The 13,684-nt window shown below is 44.2% G+C and overlaps 1 protein-coding gene across 1 annotated transcript; it reads right to left on the bottom strand.

Moving 5' to 3' along the window:
* Positions 1-1,283: 1,283 nt before the first annotated feature.
* On the bottom strand, positions 1,284-7,307 carry HOXB9 (homeobox B9). Its single transcript, XM_009675309.2, has 2 exons — positions 6,636-7,307; positions 1,284-3,211 (listed from the first exon to the last, which is right to left on the bottom strand). Exons 1-2 carry the CDS (start codon positions 7,141-7,143, stop codon positions 2,976-2,978), a joined length of 744 nt encoding a protein of 247 aa, XP_009673604.1. The 5' UTR covers positions 7,144-7,307; the 3' UTR covers positions 1,284-2,975.
* Positions 7,308-13,684: the final 6,377 nt, after the last annotated feature.

The following is a 13,684-nucleotide window of genomic DNA, read 5'->3' as shown; positions in this document are numbered from 1 at the left end:
ATTTATCTCTGGACATTTTTTTAGGCTAAGCAAAAATTGATTCTTATAATACACTTAACGAGCCACTAAAGAACGCAGGAAAATACAATGAAAATATTTCTGAAATTTTAGATGAAGCAGTATAACACAATGACATATAGGTACTGTTGTTCTAAAATCGATTTTTATTCTGGAGCATTAAACATCTCTGGAAAATACATCCGGGCTGATGCTACAGAAGATAGTTGTTCCAACATTTTTAAAGTAAGCATATTTCCTAATAAAAATGAACTAACATTTTAAATTCTATTTTAAAAGAACCTTATCCTGTTGTCTTAAAAATATCTGCTCTTTACCACAATTCTAAGGAGAGTGAAAAACGGTCGCATTATAGTGCCCGAAAGATTGAATACATCAGTTAAGTCATGGGTACGGTTTTGAAAAATATAGTAATAAGTATTTAAGCAAGTCCATACACAATTCGAGATAAGGGGAGTACATTAATTCAGCATAAAGCAGACGTGAGATTCACCTATCCTTCATTAAGTGAGAATAATCCAACAAAATTTAAAAATTAGACTGCCTAGCTTAAACGGATCTAAATAATCCTTTTCTACTCACTATAATTTTTTGTTTTTAATAAATCCGGGTTTAGGGAAATGATCTTGCCGCCACAAACTTTTTTTTCCCCCAGCTCAAAATATCTTTGAAACAGCTTTTCTTAATTTAGTTTCGAGGAAGGAGATGAGGGTTTTTGACACAGAGTGAAGTTTGGTTGCATTTAACTCACTCTGGCAACAGAATAGTTAAATATTAAAGCCCCCAAGGAGCTAATTCATGATGGAAAGTTTTACATGAGAAAGTCTAGGCATAAAGAAACTTTCTGAGGAATGGGCTTAAACACTTAAGGTCTGGTTTCTGGTCGAGGGAAAGATTTTGTTTTCCCCCTTCATGAGGAACTGAAGTGGTGCAAATTTCAGTGTGCATCAAGGCGCAGCTACTTGTTTCTTATCTCTGGATCATGGGGGAAAAAACAGGAACCCTTTCCCAAAACGCAAATCTGCCTATCACTTCTTCACAGAGCAATCTCTGCTCAACAGATAAAAGTGGTTTAACAAAACCTCACGCTGAGTATACCCAGGTTAGTCGCTTATGAGATTAGATTTGCACCGGTTCGTTCACACATACATCAGAAGTAGATTTCTTTTCTCTTCCCCCCCCTCCCATTAAAACAAGCCACCTTACACTCGTGTTTTTTTTCCTAGAGAGACTCCTGGCAGCTAATATACAAGTGTGCACACGAAGAAAAAGAGAGAGGTTTATTTCGATATTTTCCATCAACTAACAACTGAAGAACTCCTCATATGCTTAAAAGCCACATCAGAAACAGAAAAAAACAAGCTTCAACATTCACAGAAACACAACCACAAGCACATTTTACAATACCCACCATATAATCAACTGGTACTAGCCCCCCCTCACCCCCCTCCCTCCGCCCTTCCCAAAACAAAGTTAAGTCTTACAGAGATAAAGGAAAAACCAGCCCTGCCCGGGCCGTTTCGAGAAACCTCCGGCAGATCTGTCAGATGAGAAATCAGCTCCGGCCAGCCTGGCATGAGATCGCTTTTGTAAACCATCGGGATACATATTCGTTAGAGGAGATGCTCCCCGCGCCGGGGCCCGGTGCCACCGGCGGCCGCGGCCGGGGCGCTGCGCCCCGACGGGACCCGGCACCGGCCACCGGCTACGACCCTGCCGGGAGCTCGTTTCTAACGGAGCCGGCGAAAACCGCTCGGGGATTAAGCATCGCAGCGAACAGGAGGGGAAATACACACACGCTATGGTTGGCACTTTATCTCTGCAACAGTCTACTGCATTTAGAAAAAGTCAATTCACAATAAATTATAAATATGCTAGCACTAAGAACACAACCTTCCCGTCCCTTGTAGCTCTACTAAGGTAGTTTTTTTTTTTTTTCCCCACTAGAAAATCCCATTCTTCCCCTCCTCTAAAAGTTAGGAATAAGTTGGCAGGGGTTCTTCCGCCCCTTTTTCTCCTAAATAATTTACAATGCGGCTCTGAGAGTGCCCCCCACACACTCTCTCGCCTCCCTCCCCGTCTTTTCTCCTCTTCCAAGTGACCCAGTATAAAACTACCAGATGAGGAGGCTTGCTTGTAAAGATCCTGCTAAACTTTCAGGTCAAAGTCACATAACTGCCATGGTACGATTAAAACAAAAACCCCGGATAACCAAACAAAAAAATAATAATCATAAAGAAACCCAGCGGAGTTGGGAGTTGGGCTCTCATTAATCGACTACCCCGGTATGAAGTTGGCGAATTGCAAATGATTTGTTGGGTGCAATTAAACGCAAGTCTTACGAATGTGTCTGTCTTGCAGTAGTTTAATTAAACCGTCTGGTTCCTTGGCCACCTCTGTGTGTGTGTGTGTGTGTGTGTGTGTGTGTGTGTGCGTGCGCGCGTGTGCGCGCGTGTGCGCGCGCCGGGTGCTGTGAATGTTACAGAGAATCATTGTCCTTACGTGGATAAAGAAAGACAGCGTGGTTTGGTGGGGGCTTGGGCCAGAGTTGTTTGTGGCCAGTTTTGTTTGCCGTCTTGCTTTCCATGGAGAACATGCAAGCAGAGAGAGCTGCTGCTCAGACAGGAGCCTGTGTCTATGTTACACTGTAGAGAGAAGAAAAGAGAACCAACAAAAAGAAAAAAAGAGAGAGAGAGAGAGAGAGAGAGAGCACAAGAGAATAGAAACAAAACACAGCGTGTGTCCCCAAAAACGAGCTGCAGTTTTGGCTAAGTAGCCTCCTACGTGGCAACGCTAAGAAGAGAAAAAGAATAATAATCAAGGTCTTGCATGCAAAGGTGGAAGCGGGAAGGTTTTTCCCGGGGCGCTGGGCTGCGTAGCAGCACTGCGGTCGGATGCGCTGCCCGGAGCGGGGAGCGCGGGGGGGGACTGGGGGGAGGATGCTGCTTTTCGGGGTTTCATTCCTTGCCCTGTTCCTTGTTCATTTTCTTCATTTTCATCCTTCGGTTCTGAAACCAGATTTTGACTTGTCTTTCACTCAGGTTGAGGAGTCTGGCCACTTCATGTCTACGGTCCCTCGTCAGGTACATATTGAATAAAAACTCCTTCTCTAGTTCCAGGGTCTGGTATTTCGTGTAAGGGCATCGTTTTTTCCTGGAGGAACGGGCGTGAAGCCAGCTGGCAGCTGGGTTGGCTGAAAGAAAAGCAGCAAGATCAATACGAGGCAGCCTGAGTGTTTCTCAGAAGGTTTTAATCATGCCATCAAATATTAAGATTATACATACGCATATGCACGCCCGGGTGAAAAACGCTCGCCAAGATGCGAGTTAGCAGCCGAGGCCATCTGAAAATCATACGGGATGCTGAGGGCGAGCACGCCCCGCGCAGATGGGGCGGGGGGGGAGGCCCCGACCGCCCCCCCCCCCCGCCCCAGCACCGGCTCCCGGTGAGGCCCCTGAGGGCAAGGACGGGGAGCGAAGCCCCCGCAGGAGCGGGCTGCCGCGCGTGTCTGCGCGCCCGTGGGCGCGCCTGTGCCTGCGCGCCCGCACGTGGGCGCGCACGTGGCCGCTGCGCCCCCAGCACCGCTCCCCACCGCGCCCCTCCGCCTCCGCGGGCAGGATGGACCCCACACGCCTGCACTCGCATAGCTGCATCGCGCCTCTCACGCACACTATCGAGCGAGAAACCAGGGCAAAATTACAAATACGTTTTTTCAGCTGTTTTTTTTTTTTTTTTGTCCCCCACGTGTCTGCAGATGCAGCTCTATAGACACAGGGCTCAGGAAAAGAATACAGCGAGGAGGTCTGCACAAACCTTTCATAAATCCTGCCTATTTTTGCTAGAAACCGTCTCGATACAGTAAACATCCTCTGAGGGCTGCCCGGACTCTCCTCCCCGGGGTCTGGTCAGTGTTAAGCGGAGACGCAGACATGTGCAGCGCTGCTCCAAACGGGGGTAATGCGGCCAGAAATAAATACTGAGCTGCCCGTCATCCTCGCGTGTGCGAGAAGTTACGTGGGAACCTTTTCCCAAAAGCACATTTCAGGCATTAATCTAATCGGGGGGGGGCAACGTTTTGGGAGCAGACACGAGGCAGGGGAGACCCCCACCGAAACGGTGCTGGTGGAGGTGCCCCGGGGAAGTTCGCACCCAAAGGTGAAGCTTTTTTTTTGGGGGGGGGGGGGCAAATGCTAGAGCATTTACTAATCACATGCAAATATTAGCTGACCGTTGGGGAGCGGAGAGGCGGGAAAGAGTAAAACGAAGGGTTGTATAGACAGACCACGTATTTCTATTTTATTTCCTTTGCCTCCTCTGAAATTATGACTGAAGCCATAAACCTTTACACCAATTAAATGGACCATTATAAATATATACATACACACACGCGCGCGCCACCAGAATGTTTCCTCTACGTAAAATGAAATATATTGAATATTTTTAAAATAATCCGGTTAATCTTCCACTGTAAGTACTGCCTCTTACAAATTTGCACGGCTATTTCCTTAATGTAATTGACTTGATCTAATATGCAGAATTAAATATTAAAGAGGAAGAAAGCTGTTAATAATTGATACTGTTAATCCTTCTACCCATCTTTTAATGGCAATGGCGGGCTCTGCTTCGTAACAGATTCTCATTTGATTTGGTTTTATTTTTTGGTCATATCTTGGATCGCTAAAATATAAGACATTTTAAACGTGAGAAATTGTTGGATCTATTCACTCTATACAAATCCCTAAACAGGAAAACGAAAGAGAAGAGGTTCTGGCACATGTTTTCTTGAAAATCTAGCAAATAAATTACCAGATCCCAGTGCCATACACAGTGCAGAGATTCATTATTGTGAAATACTTGCAAAAATTGAAAGAGTCAGGGAAATTGGTGGAGTACTTTCTGCAAAACAGCTCCGTCTTCCAGCCCTGGCAGGCTCTCAACATCAGCCCAAATTAAACTATTATTTAAAACAAAATATGCGTCGTAACCACATGCCATAGAAACCACACAGCATCCTCTTAGCGCGGGTCCCTGCACTCACTTATAACTTAATAACATTTTCTTGGACAAGATTTTTATACATTCAATTTCAGGGACGTTGAACACAGAACCTGGATATTTAATTCTCTCAAATCATTCACCTCACGGTTGCAGTTTGTTCTGGATCTCTGCCCAGTACAATAGAATAGGACTTTCTTTTTGTGTGTGTGTGTGTGAGTGTGTGTGTGTGAGTGTGTGTGTGTGTGTGTGTGTGTGTGTGTATGTATGTGTGTGCATGGTGTAAGTTAAATGATAGGAAAAAAAAATGTCACCATAACATCCTGGACACGGAGGGGAGGAAATCATGAGGGGCGAGAATATACTTTATTTTTAATCATATGGTTGCGATCGCAATCTCTGCTGCTGTTGCACGTTGGGAAAAAATAAAGTTAATTCAAGAGGAAAAAAGAATTACTGTGTCATTACACACTGCACACCCTCTGCAGAGTTATACCCGCGGCGGGGGCTGTTCCTCTGCCTGTTCCAGCCAGTCACTTTGGAAAACTTGAACATTCACTGCGAAATATTTACCGTGGCCATGAAGCCAAGTTTATATCTCTCGCCTCCTGGACAGACTTTGGCTCCGCTTTACATTTCACATGGAAGCCAGGTACCAGCCGAATCGGCACAAGGTTCAGATACTCATTCTTTTTTTTTGCTCGAATTCCCTTGCACTGTTATTATTATTAATATTAATATTATTATTAAAATATTTTCAAGACCACTTTTTTCCCTCTATATTTTTTCAAGGGAGAAAAAGAAAAGAGACCAGCCAGGTCACGAAAAAGGCACATGATGCAGTTTAACTGTTCACCAATCTGGCTACATTGCAAATAAAGACCTAATTAAGTTGAAAGCAGCCCCCCCTCCACTTCTTGGTTTTGTTTTGTTTTGGTTTTTTTTGCTAGGCGGGAACATGGCTTTGAAATATTCATACTCTGAACCCTTGCATTTAATAAATGAAGAGTTAAACAAGCAAACCAAAAAAACAACAACAACAAAAAAGCGCCCGAGACAACGTGACAAGAGGAGCGAGCGAGGCTGCCCGGCGCCCTGCATCTCCCGAGGTAAACTAGAGCAACGGGCACGGAAAAGACATTGCTGCTGTTTACTTCCCCCCTCCACGAGAACTTTTCCTCCTTAATTTTTTGCTCTTTCTCCCCTTCCTCGCCTCCGATCGCCGCCCTCCGTCCCCGTTTCCCTACCTTTCTTCCCGATATTTATTCGCTCCCCCTTTTTCTTCCCCAGCCCTCTACCCTCCGTGCAGATTTGCTCTCGCTTACAAAAGTGGTCTCTGCTGCCGGAGTCAGCTCTCTGTAGGAAAGAGGATGACTTGCTCCAGCTTTTGTCCGCTCTGGACTCTCTTTTGCTGAGAGAACACGCTCAATTTTATTTTCATTTTTATTTTTCAGCAGAGACAATGCCACCCCGCTCCCCTCCCCACCTCTTCCCCTTAGGTTGGCATCAGGAATCTGAGAGTTTTCTTTAAGCCCTGATTTTAAACTTTACGCAGCATTGTCCCCTTTTATTGCACCTCCTCCAGCTTTTATACTGTTTACTTCCTCACTTTTATAACTTACTTTGATCTGTCCTGTCTTTGTCTTCGCTTCCTTCACAAACTTTATTGTCCTCGAAGCTGGGCCTTTGATTGGAAACGATCCCTTCCCTTGCAGCAGAAGTTTCTAAATTGTACTCCTGTGTGCCCTGTTTATGGACATCCCCGGGACGGCCCAGCAGCGGCTCTGCTTTAACGGATCCCTGCCCGGGGAGGCTCTCTGCTCTGGGCACGGGATCCAGCCAGCTCCGTAGATACCTGCTATCAGATGGGACGCTTTGATGTTGAATATATGGATGGTAGACGGCAGGAAGGGTACCAGAAGAATGTGGATTCAAAGGAGTCCAGGAGGCGCTGAAAACTGGAGGTTTTGGCTGAAAACTACAGGAGGGGAATTCTAGATGTTCATTATGCCCAGCTTGCCTGGAACTTGTATATTGCCCAGATGAAAATTTAGCTGAAGGCGAGTCTTCACTTTCATGACTTATAATAGAGTCGACATAATAATTGCTAAGAGTTCCAGAAATGGACATTCTCAGACATCATACAAAGCACGGTTCAATGAAGGGAAAAAAATATATAGGACAGATCTAGATTTGTACTCGACCCCCTTCTCCAACTTCCTAGCCAACAAAGTACAGTTGGGCTGCTGTGTTGTGAGCTCCCAGCAAAATGATTGGTCAAACTTTTTTCGTGTGCCTGATAAAGCGTCAGGCGCGGCGTAAATCAATCGCCGCCGAGGGGGCTGCGCTGCGCTGTCATCCGCCCTTGCATTCCATATCAAGGATGGATTGTTTTATGTTTATGCAATGTTGCAAAACGTCAGGAGTTTAGCAAAGCCACGAAACGGCCAGAGCTCTGCCTAATATCCCTTCATAGATTTGCCCCTGAAACACTGGGTGGGGGGGCCGAGCGGGGGGAGCGTGATTTTTTTTTTTTTAGGAAGATGCTGATGTACGCTTTAATAACCATCATGGGGAAATAGAAATAAAAGCTATTCTTTGCCACTCGCGCTCCAGAATGCGATTGCGAAAAGCCAGAGAATAAGTACAGTCCAGCCTCCCCCCGTCCCCATGATCTTATATACATAGATATGTGTATGTGCATTACATTCACACAGATGTAAATGCACAGATCTATGCATTTTTACAAAGAAAATGATGGACCAAGATAGGAAGAGTAGTGGGAGCATGTTGTAAATAATTAACCCACGGGGGGGGGGGTGTAACTGATTGTTAACATGGTAAAATAATGCGATTAAATATTAAATTTAAAATGTCAATGAGATATACGTGACGTTACAACTTTGACCAGCAAGCTGCCGAACTGCTGCCTCCGACAAACATCCAAAGACTGTTTTAAAATATATGTGTTTATAAATAAATGTGTATATAATATACATGCATACACACATACACACAGAGACACACACATGAATATTTGTCCACATGTTTCACGGTATAATCTCAGGGTTGCATTTCTTGGGCTAAAATAGTTTAACACATTGCTGAAATCAGAAGCCTTCATTTAACTTTACAAGGCTAGTAAAATACAGTGCGCCACTGATCCTGCTTTGTTACAGAATGCCTCAAACTTGTGGCGGTTAAATAGTTTAATAAAACTTACATTAGCTTTGTTTGATTTTTATAGCCTTGAATTTATTGCCTGTGGAAAAGAAAGGGGGCAAAAAAAAAGAAGGAATCCTTCGCGTTTTCCCTTCCCGCGCCCCCCCACCTCACACCTCCACATCGCTGCATGTATGTGCTTCGTTGTGGGTGCCAAACACCCCCCGCGCTTGCATTTGAAATGTGATTTTTGTTGTTGTTGTTGAAAACCTAAAAGATTTGGAGTTCTTTGCTGGCACCGAAGCCAATGATTGACACGGGGTTATAGCTAGACACAGCTCCGAGCCAGTCTGGTGCAGGGTAACAGGGTCAGTTTGACCAAGTTATTATGACAAATGCGTTTATTGCGAGATGGTCCGATGGCGTCGTAAATGTTGGTTAAGGAAAAGGTGCACTGTATGATTACGGCAAAAGTGTTTCTCTGGACTTCAGCTGTAACAGTCTGGATCAATTTGCCTCCTTTAATCTATTACCCCTCCGCCCTTCTTCCTCTCACCCTCGCACAGAAGGATATTTAAAGTGAAGGGCAAAGAGATTTCTAGCGACGATAAATCATCGCGAATCCTTCCTGAAGTATATAGGGATGTAAGTCCGTATTAACAGAGTCATAATAACATTGGAGGGGGTGCTAATAGCCACCCGAAATCAAGGAAAACTATATTTCGCCTTTCGTTCTGTCTGTATGAGCCATACAGACCGGCGAGTGCGTGTGTGTACATGAGTCCATATGTCCGTGTCTACACAAAATGTATGTGTGAAATGGCTATCAGAGGGGTTTTACGGACACTGGCAGATTATAAAGGCGCTTAAAAACCTAGACCAGAAGCGTTATATTTTCCCTTATTCCTATAAGCGGTTCCTGTACATGAGCAGCTGACCCTGCTAGACGGACACGATCCCCATGTCCAGGACCAGAGCTCCGCTAAAAGAGGCGCTATTAGGAAGCTGTCCATTTTCATTTAAAAAAATCGAGAGGGTAGGGATGATGGGCAAGGAGAAATGGGGCTTAATGCTGGAGGTTAGATTTATTTTTATATTTTAAATCAATCAATGTAGCAACAGCCCCCCAACCGGTGCAAAAACCTTCCCTGCTTGAAAAGCAGATTCATTCTCCAGGCTCCAGCCAAGGTGAGGGTTGAGGACTGGTTGGTAAGCCCTTCACAGCCTCTGGGCTAAGATCTTGCAAAGACTACCGTGAGTAAATGTGACCCAGGTGAGTGCTCCCCACCGACTCGCAAACTCTCCTCTCCTTTCCTTTCCCTGGGGCAAATCCAAAGTAACTCCACTTCATCCTTTTTGCATTTAAACCGAGGAAGGCAGAGAAGTCTCTGCCACAAAGTAGCGTGGGGCAGGACCGCTGCTTCTTTCCAGTGTGCATCTCACACAAAAAGAGGGTTGTGCGAAGCGACGGGGGAATTCCCGGCTTTTTCCAACTTTTATAATTTCTCTCTCTCTCTTTTTTTTTTCCTTTACTTCCTTAAGAGTTGGGAGGTTTTGAAATGAAAAGACCTTGTGTCATCAGACAAGAAATACGAGCTGGCTGCTCACATTGTCATATTTCTCGGCTTTATTGCCTTTCAGAAATGATTTTTAAAAATCAGCCTATTTCACAATAGATTTGGAGGGACTCTGAAAATGTTATGAGAGCCTGGAAAAGGAAAGGGCTGATTTAAGTGTGTTGTGGAGATTAAACTCGCTTGGCTCATGGAAATTGTTTATACAACTGATGGATAAACAGCCATGTTGGTAGCAGGGTGTTGAGTAAGTATAGATGAAATTATTGAACGTTAATTGAAGCAAAACACCTGTTCTCTGTTTGCTAGATAGATTGGCCATGTCTTACCTGTAATAAATATATTCTTGGAAAAAATCCTGGTGCGCCTCCGATAAATAATGATGAACTATGTCAGCATGTGAGTATATAATTTTCTGTAGTATATAAATTCAAACCAAGAAGACTCTTAAGAGTGTGACTGTGAGGCAGAATCCAAGGGTTTTAAGATCCCTAGTGGATGGAAACCTCACAAGAAGATCTGCAAAATCCATTTGCTTTTGCTCCTCTGGAGGTTTCCGTTCGTTCAGTAGTTTATTTTTTATACATATCCCCATAATAGCTCATCTCTTTGTGGCCTTTTCTAAGAGGGAGCTTAAGGCTAGCTACAGCTTCATCCCAGATCTGCCCGCTTGGAGAGACCAAGTCGTGTGATGCTGTCTGATTCGATTGACATTTCATAGACATTTATATTTTAAAGCCCAAAATAGCGCCCACCAGAAATCGCATGGAAAGCTCATTGTTTGCAAAAATACTGGAGAAGGAAAAGTCAAGGAGAAAGTGACCTCAGAGCAGAATATAGAAGTTGCGGGAATGAATGTTTAGGGTAAAGGAGACAGGATGCACAAGCTTTGCTCAGTTCACATAATGGCAGGATTAATTTTAGGTATGTGATTGTGTGAGTTAGTTAAGGGAAGTGGAACTGAGAATACTTATTAAAAAAAAAAATCTCAAAGTGGAAACTTTTCCTGCTTTCAGAGGCAGCGCCAAGGGTTTTAAGTGTATTTGGCTGTGAGGAAAAATGTGGAGTATTCTCAGCTTGCGATGGAAAGCCAGAGGTTTCTGAACTCGGTTACTGCTTATAAATAATCTTTATTGTTTGTAGAAAAAAGAAGAAATAATTTCCAAATAGTGCTTCCCTTTGAAATACATAACTGCCAAAATATATCCTGAACAAACAGCTTCTGGGCTTGGCATTTCTATGATGAAAACATATGCAGATTTTAACTCTGTGCAATTGCCGCCTCTTACTGATTTATAAGGTCTGGCATAAGAAAAAAAGCAGAGGATCCTTTTCTTGCCGGAAACATATTTAACCACTTTTTTAAAGACTGTTGTTATCACTGATTAGAACTGGCACCTTCTTCCAGATGATTTCGCTTCTTTATCACTGATATGGAGAAAGTGGAGGAGACTGAGGGTGCAGAGCTCTCCTCCTGCACTGCTGACACCGGCAGTGTTGGACTGAGGGATTTCTACCAAATCTCTGCACCAAGAGGCCAACATGGCGCCTTGGTATACTATGCATTACTTAAGACATATTCACTGGGTCCTCCAATTTAGGTTTAGAAGCAGATAAGGGTAAGACAGAGAGGATAAAAGCTGAGGGTGAACTTCATGGCTATGGAGAGTCTGGAGACCAGATTCTAAGATAACCCAGCCTTCAAAGGGCTGAGCATTTATTTGGGGCTTTGTAAAACAGTCTGAAATAATAACAGTGATAATAATAATGGTGATAATAATAACAACAACACGCGAATAACTTATTTGTTAAGAGCCAGGAAACCGAAATACAAACTCAGCATAAAGCAAACAGAATGTATGAATGATACATTTACGCAGGTCTAAGAGGTTATGAAAGAAACTTCAGTCACGAACCCCTCCAAACTCACGAAAGCGCAACAAAAAAATCCCTCCTGAAGAGTAAAACCCTTTAAAAAGTGAAATAAGTTTCTGTAGCCTGAAAGCAGAAGGATCTACCTTTGCCATTTCCTGTGCTAGCTCTCAGTTTGAATGCTGCCGTCTGTTAAAAATCCGTAAGTGGTGAGGAGGGAGGGGAGGGGGGGGAATTCCTTGTCTGAAGAGAAGCAAAAACAAGTTACACATGTGGGCAATTTTCCAAGAACCCAAAGTATACTCTGGCTAAAAAACACAATTCCAAATGAGGTTTGTAATCTCAGCAGTTAATAAAGCATTTAGATCCCCTGTAAAGTAAAAGCGTATGTGCATTTGAAAAGGGAAGCTGGCGGAGAGAAAGTTGAAATAAAGTTTGATTGTTGTTCGGAACCCACATTCTGGCTACTAGACTAATTCCCCCCTCGCCTCCCTCCTTGAAATAATATTAAACTTCCATTAAATAGCTGGGCGCCTGGCTCGCTCCTGCTTCCGCAGCTTTTACGCCCCGGGAGCGGCTCTGCCTCTGCCACCGCTGCTGCTTCCCTGCCCCGAGCCCAGGATCTGCTTTGGGGTCACCACAATATAACTCGAGCCCCCACCCCCCACCACCACCCCAAACATCGTCCAAATCGCATTAGTATGGCAGGAAAGGAAGTAACAAGCCATGATGGTGAGAAATCTGTCGCTCGCACTCAAGGCAGGGGGAGAGGGTGGGAAAATAAAAGCACAGGTAGGAGAAGTAAGTTATGATCTAACTGTTTCAATTAAATCCGTAGCATGAGACGCGGTAAAATAAAAAGGGGGTGTTTCTTTCAGACAGGCTCTTTTACAACAATTTGCCTATAATTACGTCTCATCCTGAGTCGGGATAATATCAGACAGAGTGGGCGTTTGCAGAATAGGAACTTGAGGGATATTTGTTGAGTTAATCAGCGTTGCTCGTTATCTGCACTGGGGAAGGAGAAAGCGCAGAAATGCATAGTATGTTGCCAACGAAGCAGCTATTATGCGGATGATTTTTTAGCCATCCCCACACAGCTTCTTCTCCAGGTAAGGTCGCTCTTATCTTTCTAATTTGGAAGGAAGAGAAATAAACCGCAAGGCAGACGCACTTGCAGGTCAAGTGGGACCCTGCCCACCGCACCCTCCTTCCCCACTTCTTCTTTCCCCGAACCCTTTGGAAATTAATCCCAAATTCTTGTCTTCAGGCAGCAATACAGACGCTCTGGGCCTGATTCTGATCTTTCCCAGCACTGTATCTCCATCCTCCTCCTCGGACCGTGCTTCCTGTATTTACGTGGGGAGGAGGGAGATCAAAATCAGAAACCCAGACATTTACAAGGCAGGTTAGTGGTTGCCTATGGGGACATTATTACTGAAGAGTTTATGATTAACTTTCCCAGATTGTCCTTTTCCGTTTAAAGGCTTTGAGTTAGGGCCCAAGTAGCACGTTGTTTATAAGGAAGGAGTCACAGAACTTGTGAGTTAAGTAGAAAACTCCAAGCTATTTTACGCTGTTTGACTTTCTCTCCCCTCCCCTTGGAGAGGCTGTTTGTTTAATAGGCAACATCGGCAATATGCCTACAACAATTACCAGTTTCAGGAATAAAGCACACACCGGGTTAAAGCCCGTATGAGGTTTTTGTTTGTTTGTTTTCGTTTTGTTTTAACATTCCAAGTTAAGAAAATAACCCCACCGAGTTCCCGGTAATCCCATGGCCACAAAAAATAGGAGCAGATGATATTTTAGACCCTGGATATCATATCAGACTTTAATTCTTCAACCAGTGCAGTGAGAGGCAATCTCAGGCTTGCTTAATAGTGGCCTGGACCATGGGAAACTTACTTCTTACTTTTATGGGTATTTGAAACAGCAAAGCACTTAAAATTGCTTCCATGAGCTGATACCGTTACCAACACACACGCACAACTATTTGAGACCCCAACTGGTGGACATATATACGTATACATGCAAAATGTGCCTTCATTCAGGCACACACA

Source organism: Struthio camelus, chromosome 25 (assembly GCF_040807025.1).
Source record: "Struthio camelus isolate bStrCam1 chromosome 25, bStrCam1.hap1, whole genome shotgun sequence".
Taxonomy (NCBI): domain Eukaryota; kingdom Metazoa; phylum Chordata; class Aves; order Struthioniformes; family Struthionidae; genus Struthio; species Struthio camelus.
The sequence above is the reverse complement of the archived record's forward strand: the minus strand, read 5'-3'. Positions and strand labels throughout refer to the sequence as shown.

Bases quoted from the DNA above. Each gene is read 5' to 3' on its own strand.
- HOXB9 (XM_009675309.2), bottom strand. From the start codon at position 7,143: ATGTCCATTTCTGGAACTCTTAGCAATTATTATGTCGACTCTATTATA. The intron at 3,212-6,635 runs GTAAGTTATAAA...CTTTTCTTTCAG, and splicing joins CAAAGACAGGACAGATCAAA to CCAACCCAGCTGCCAGCTGG.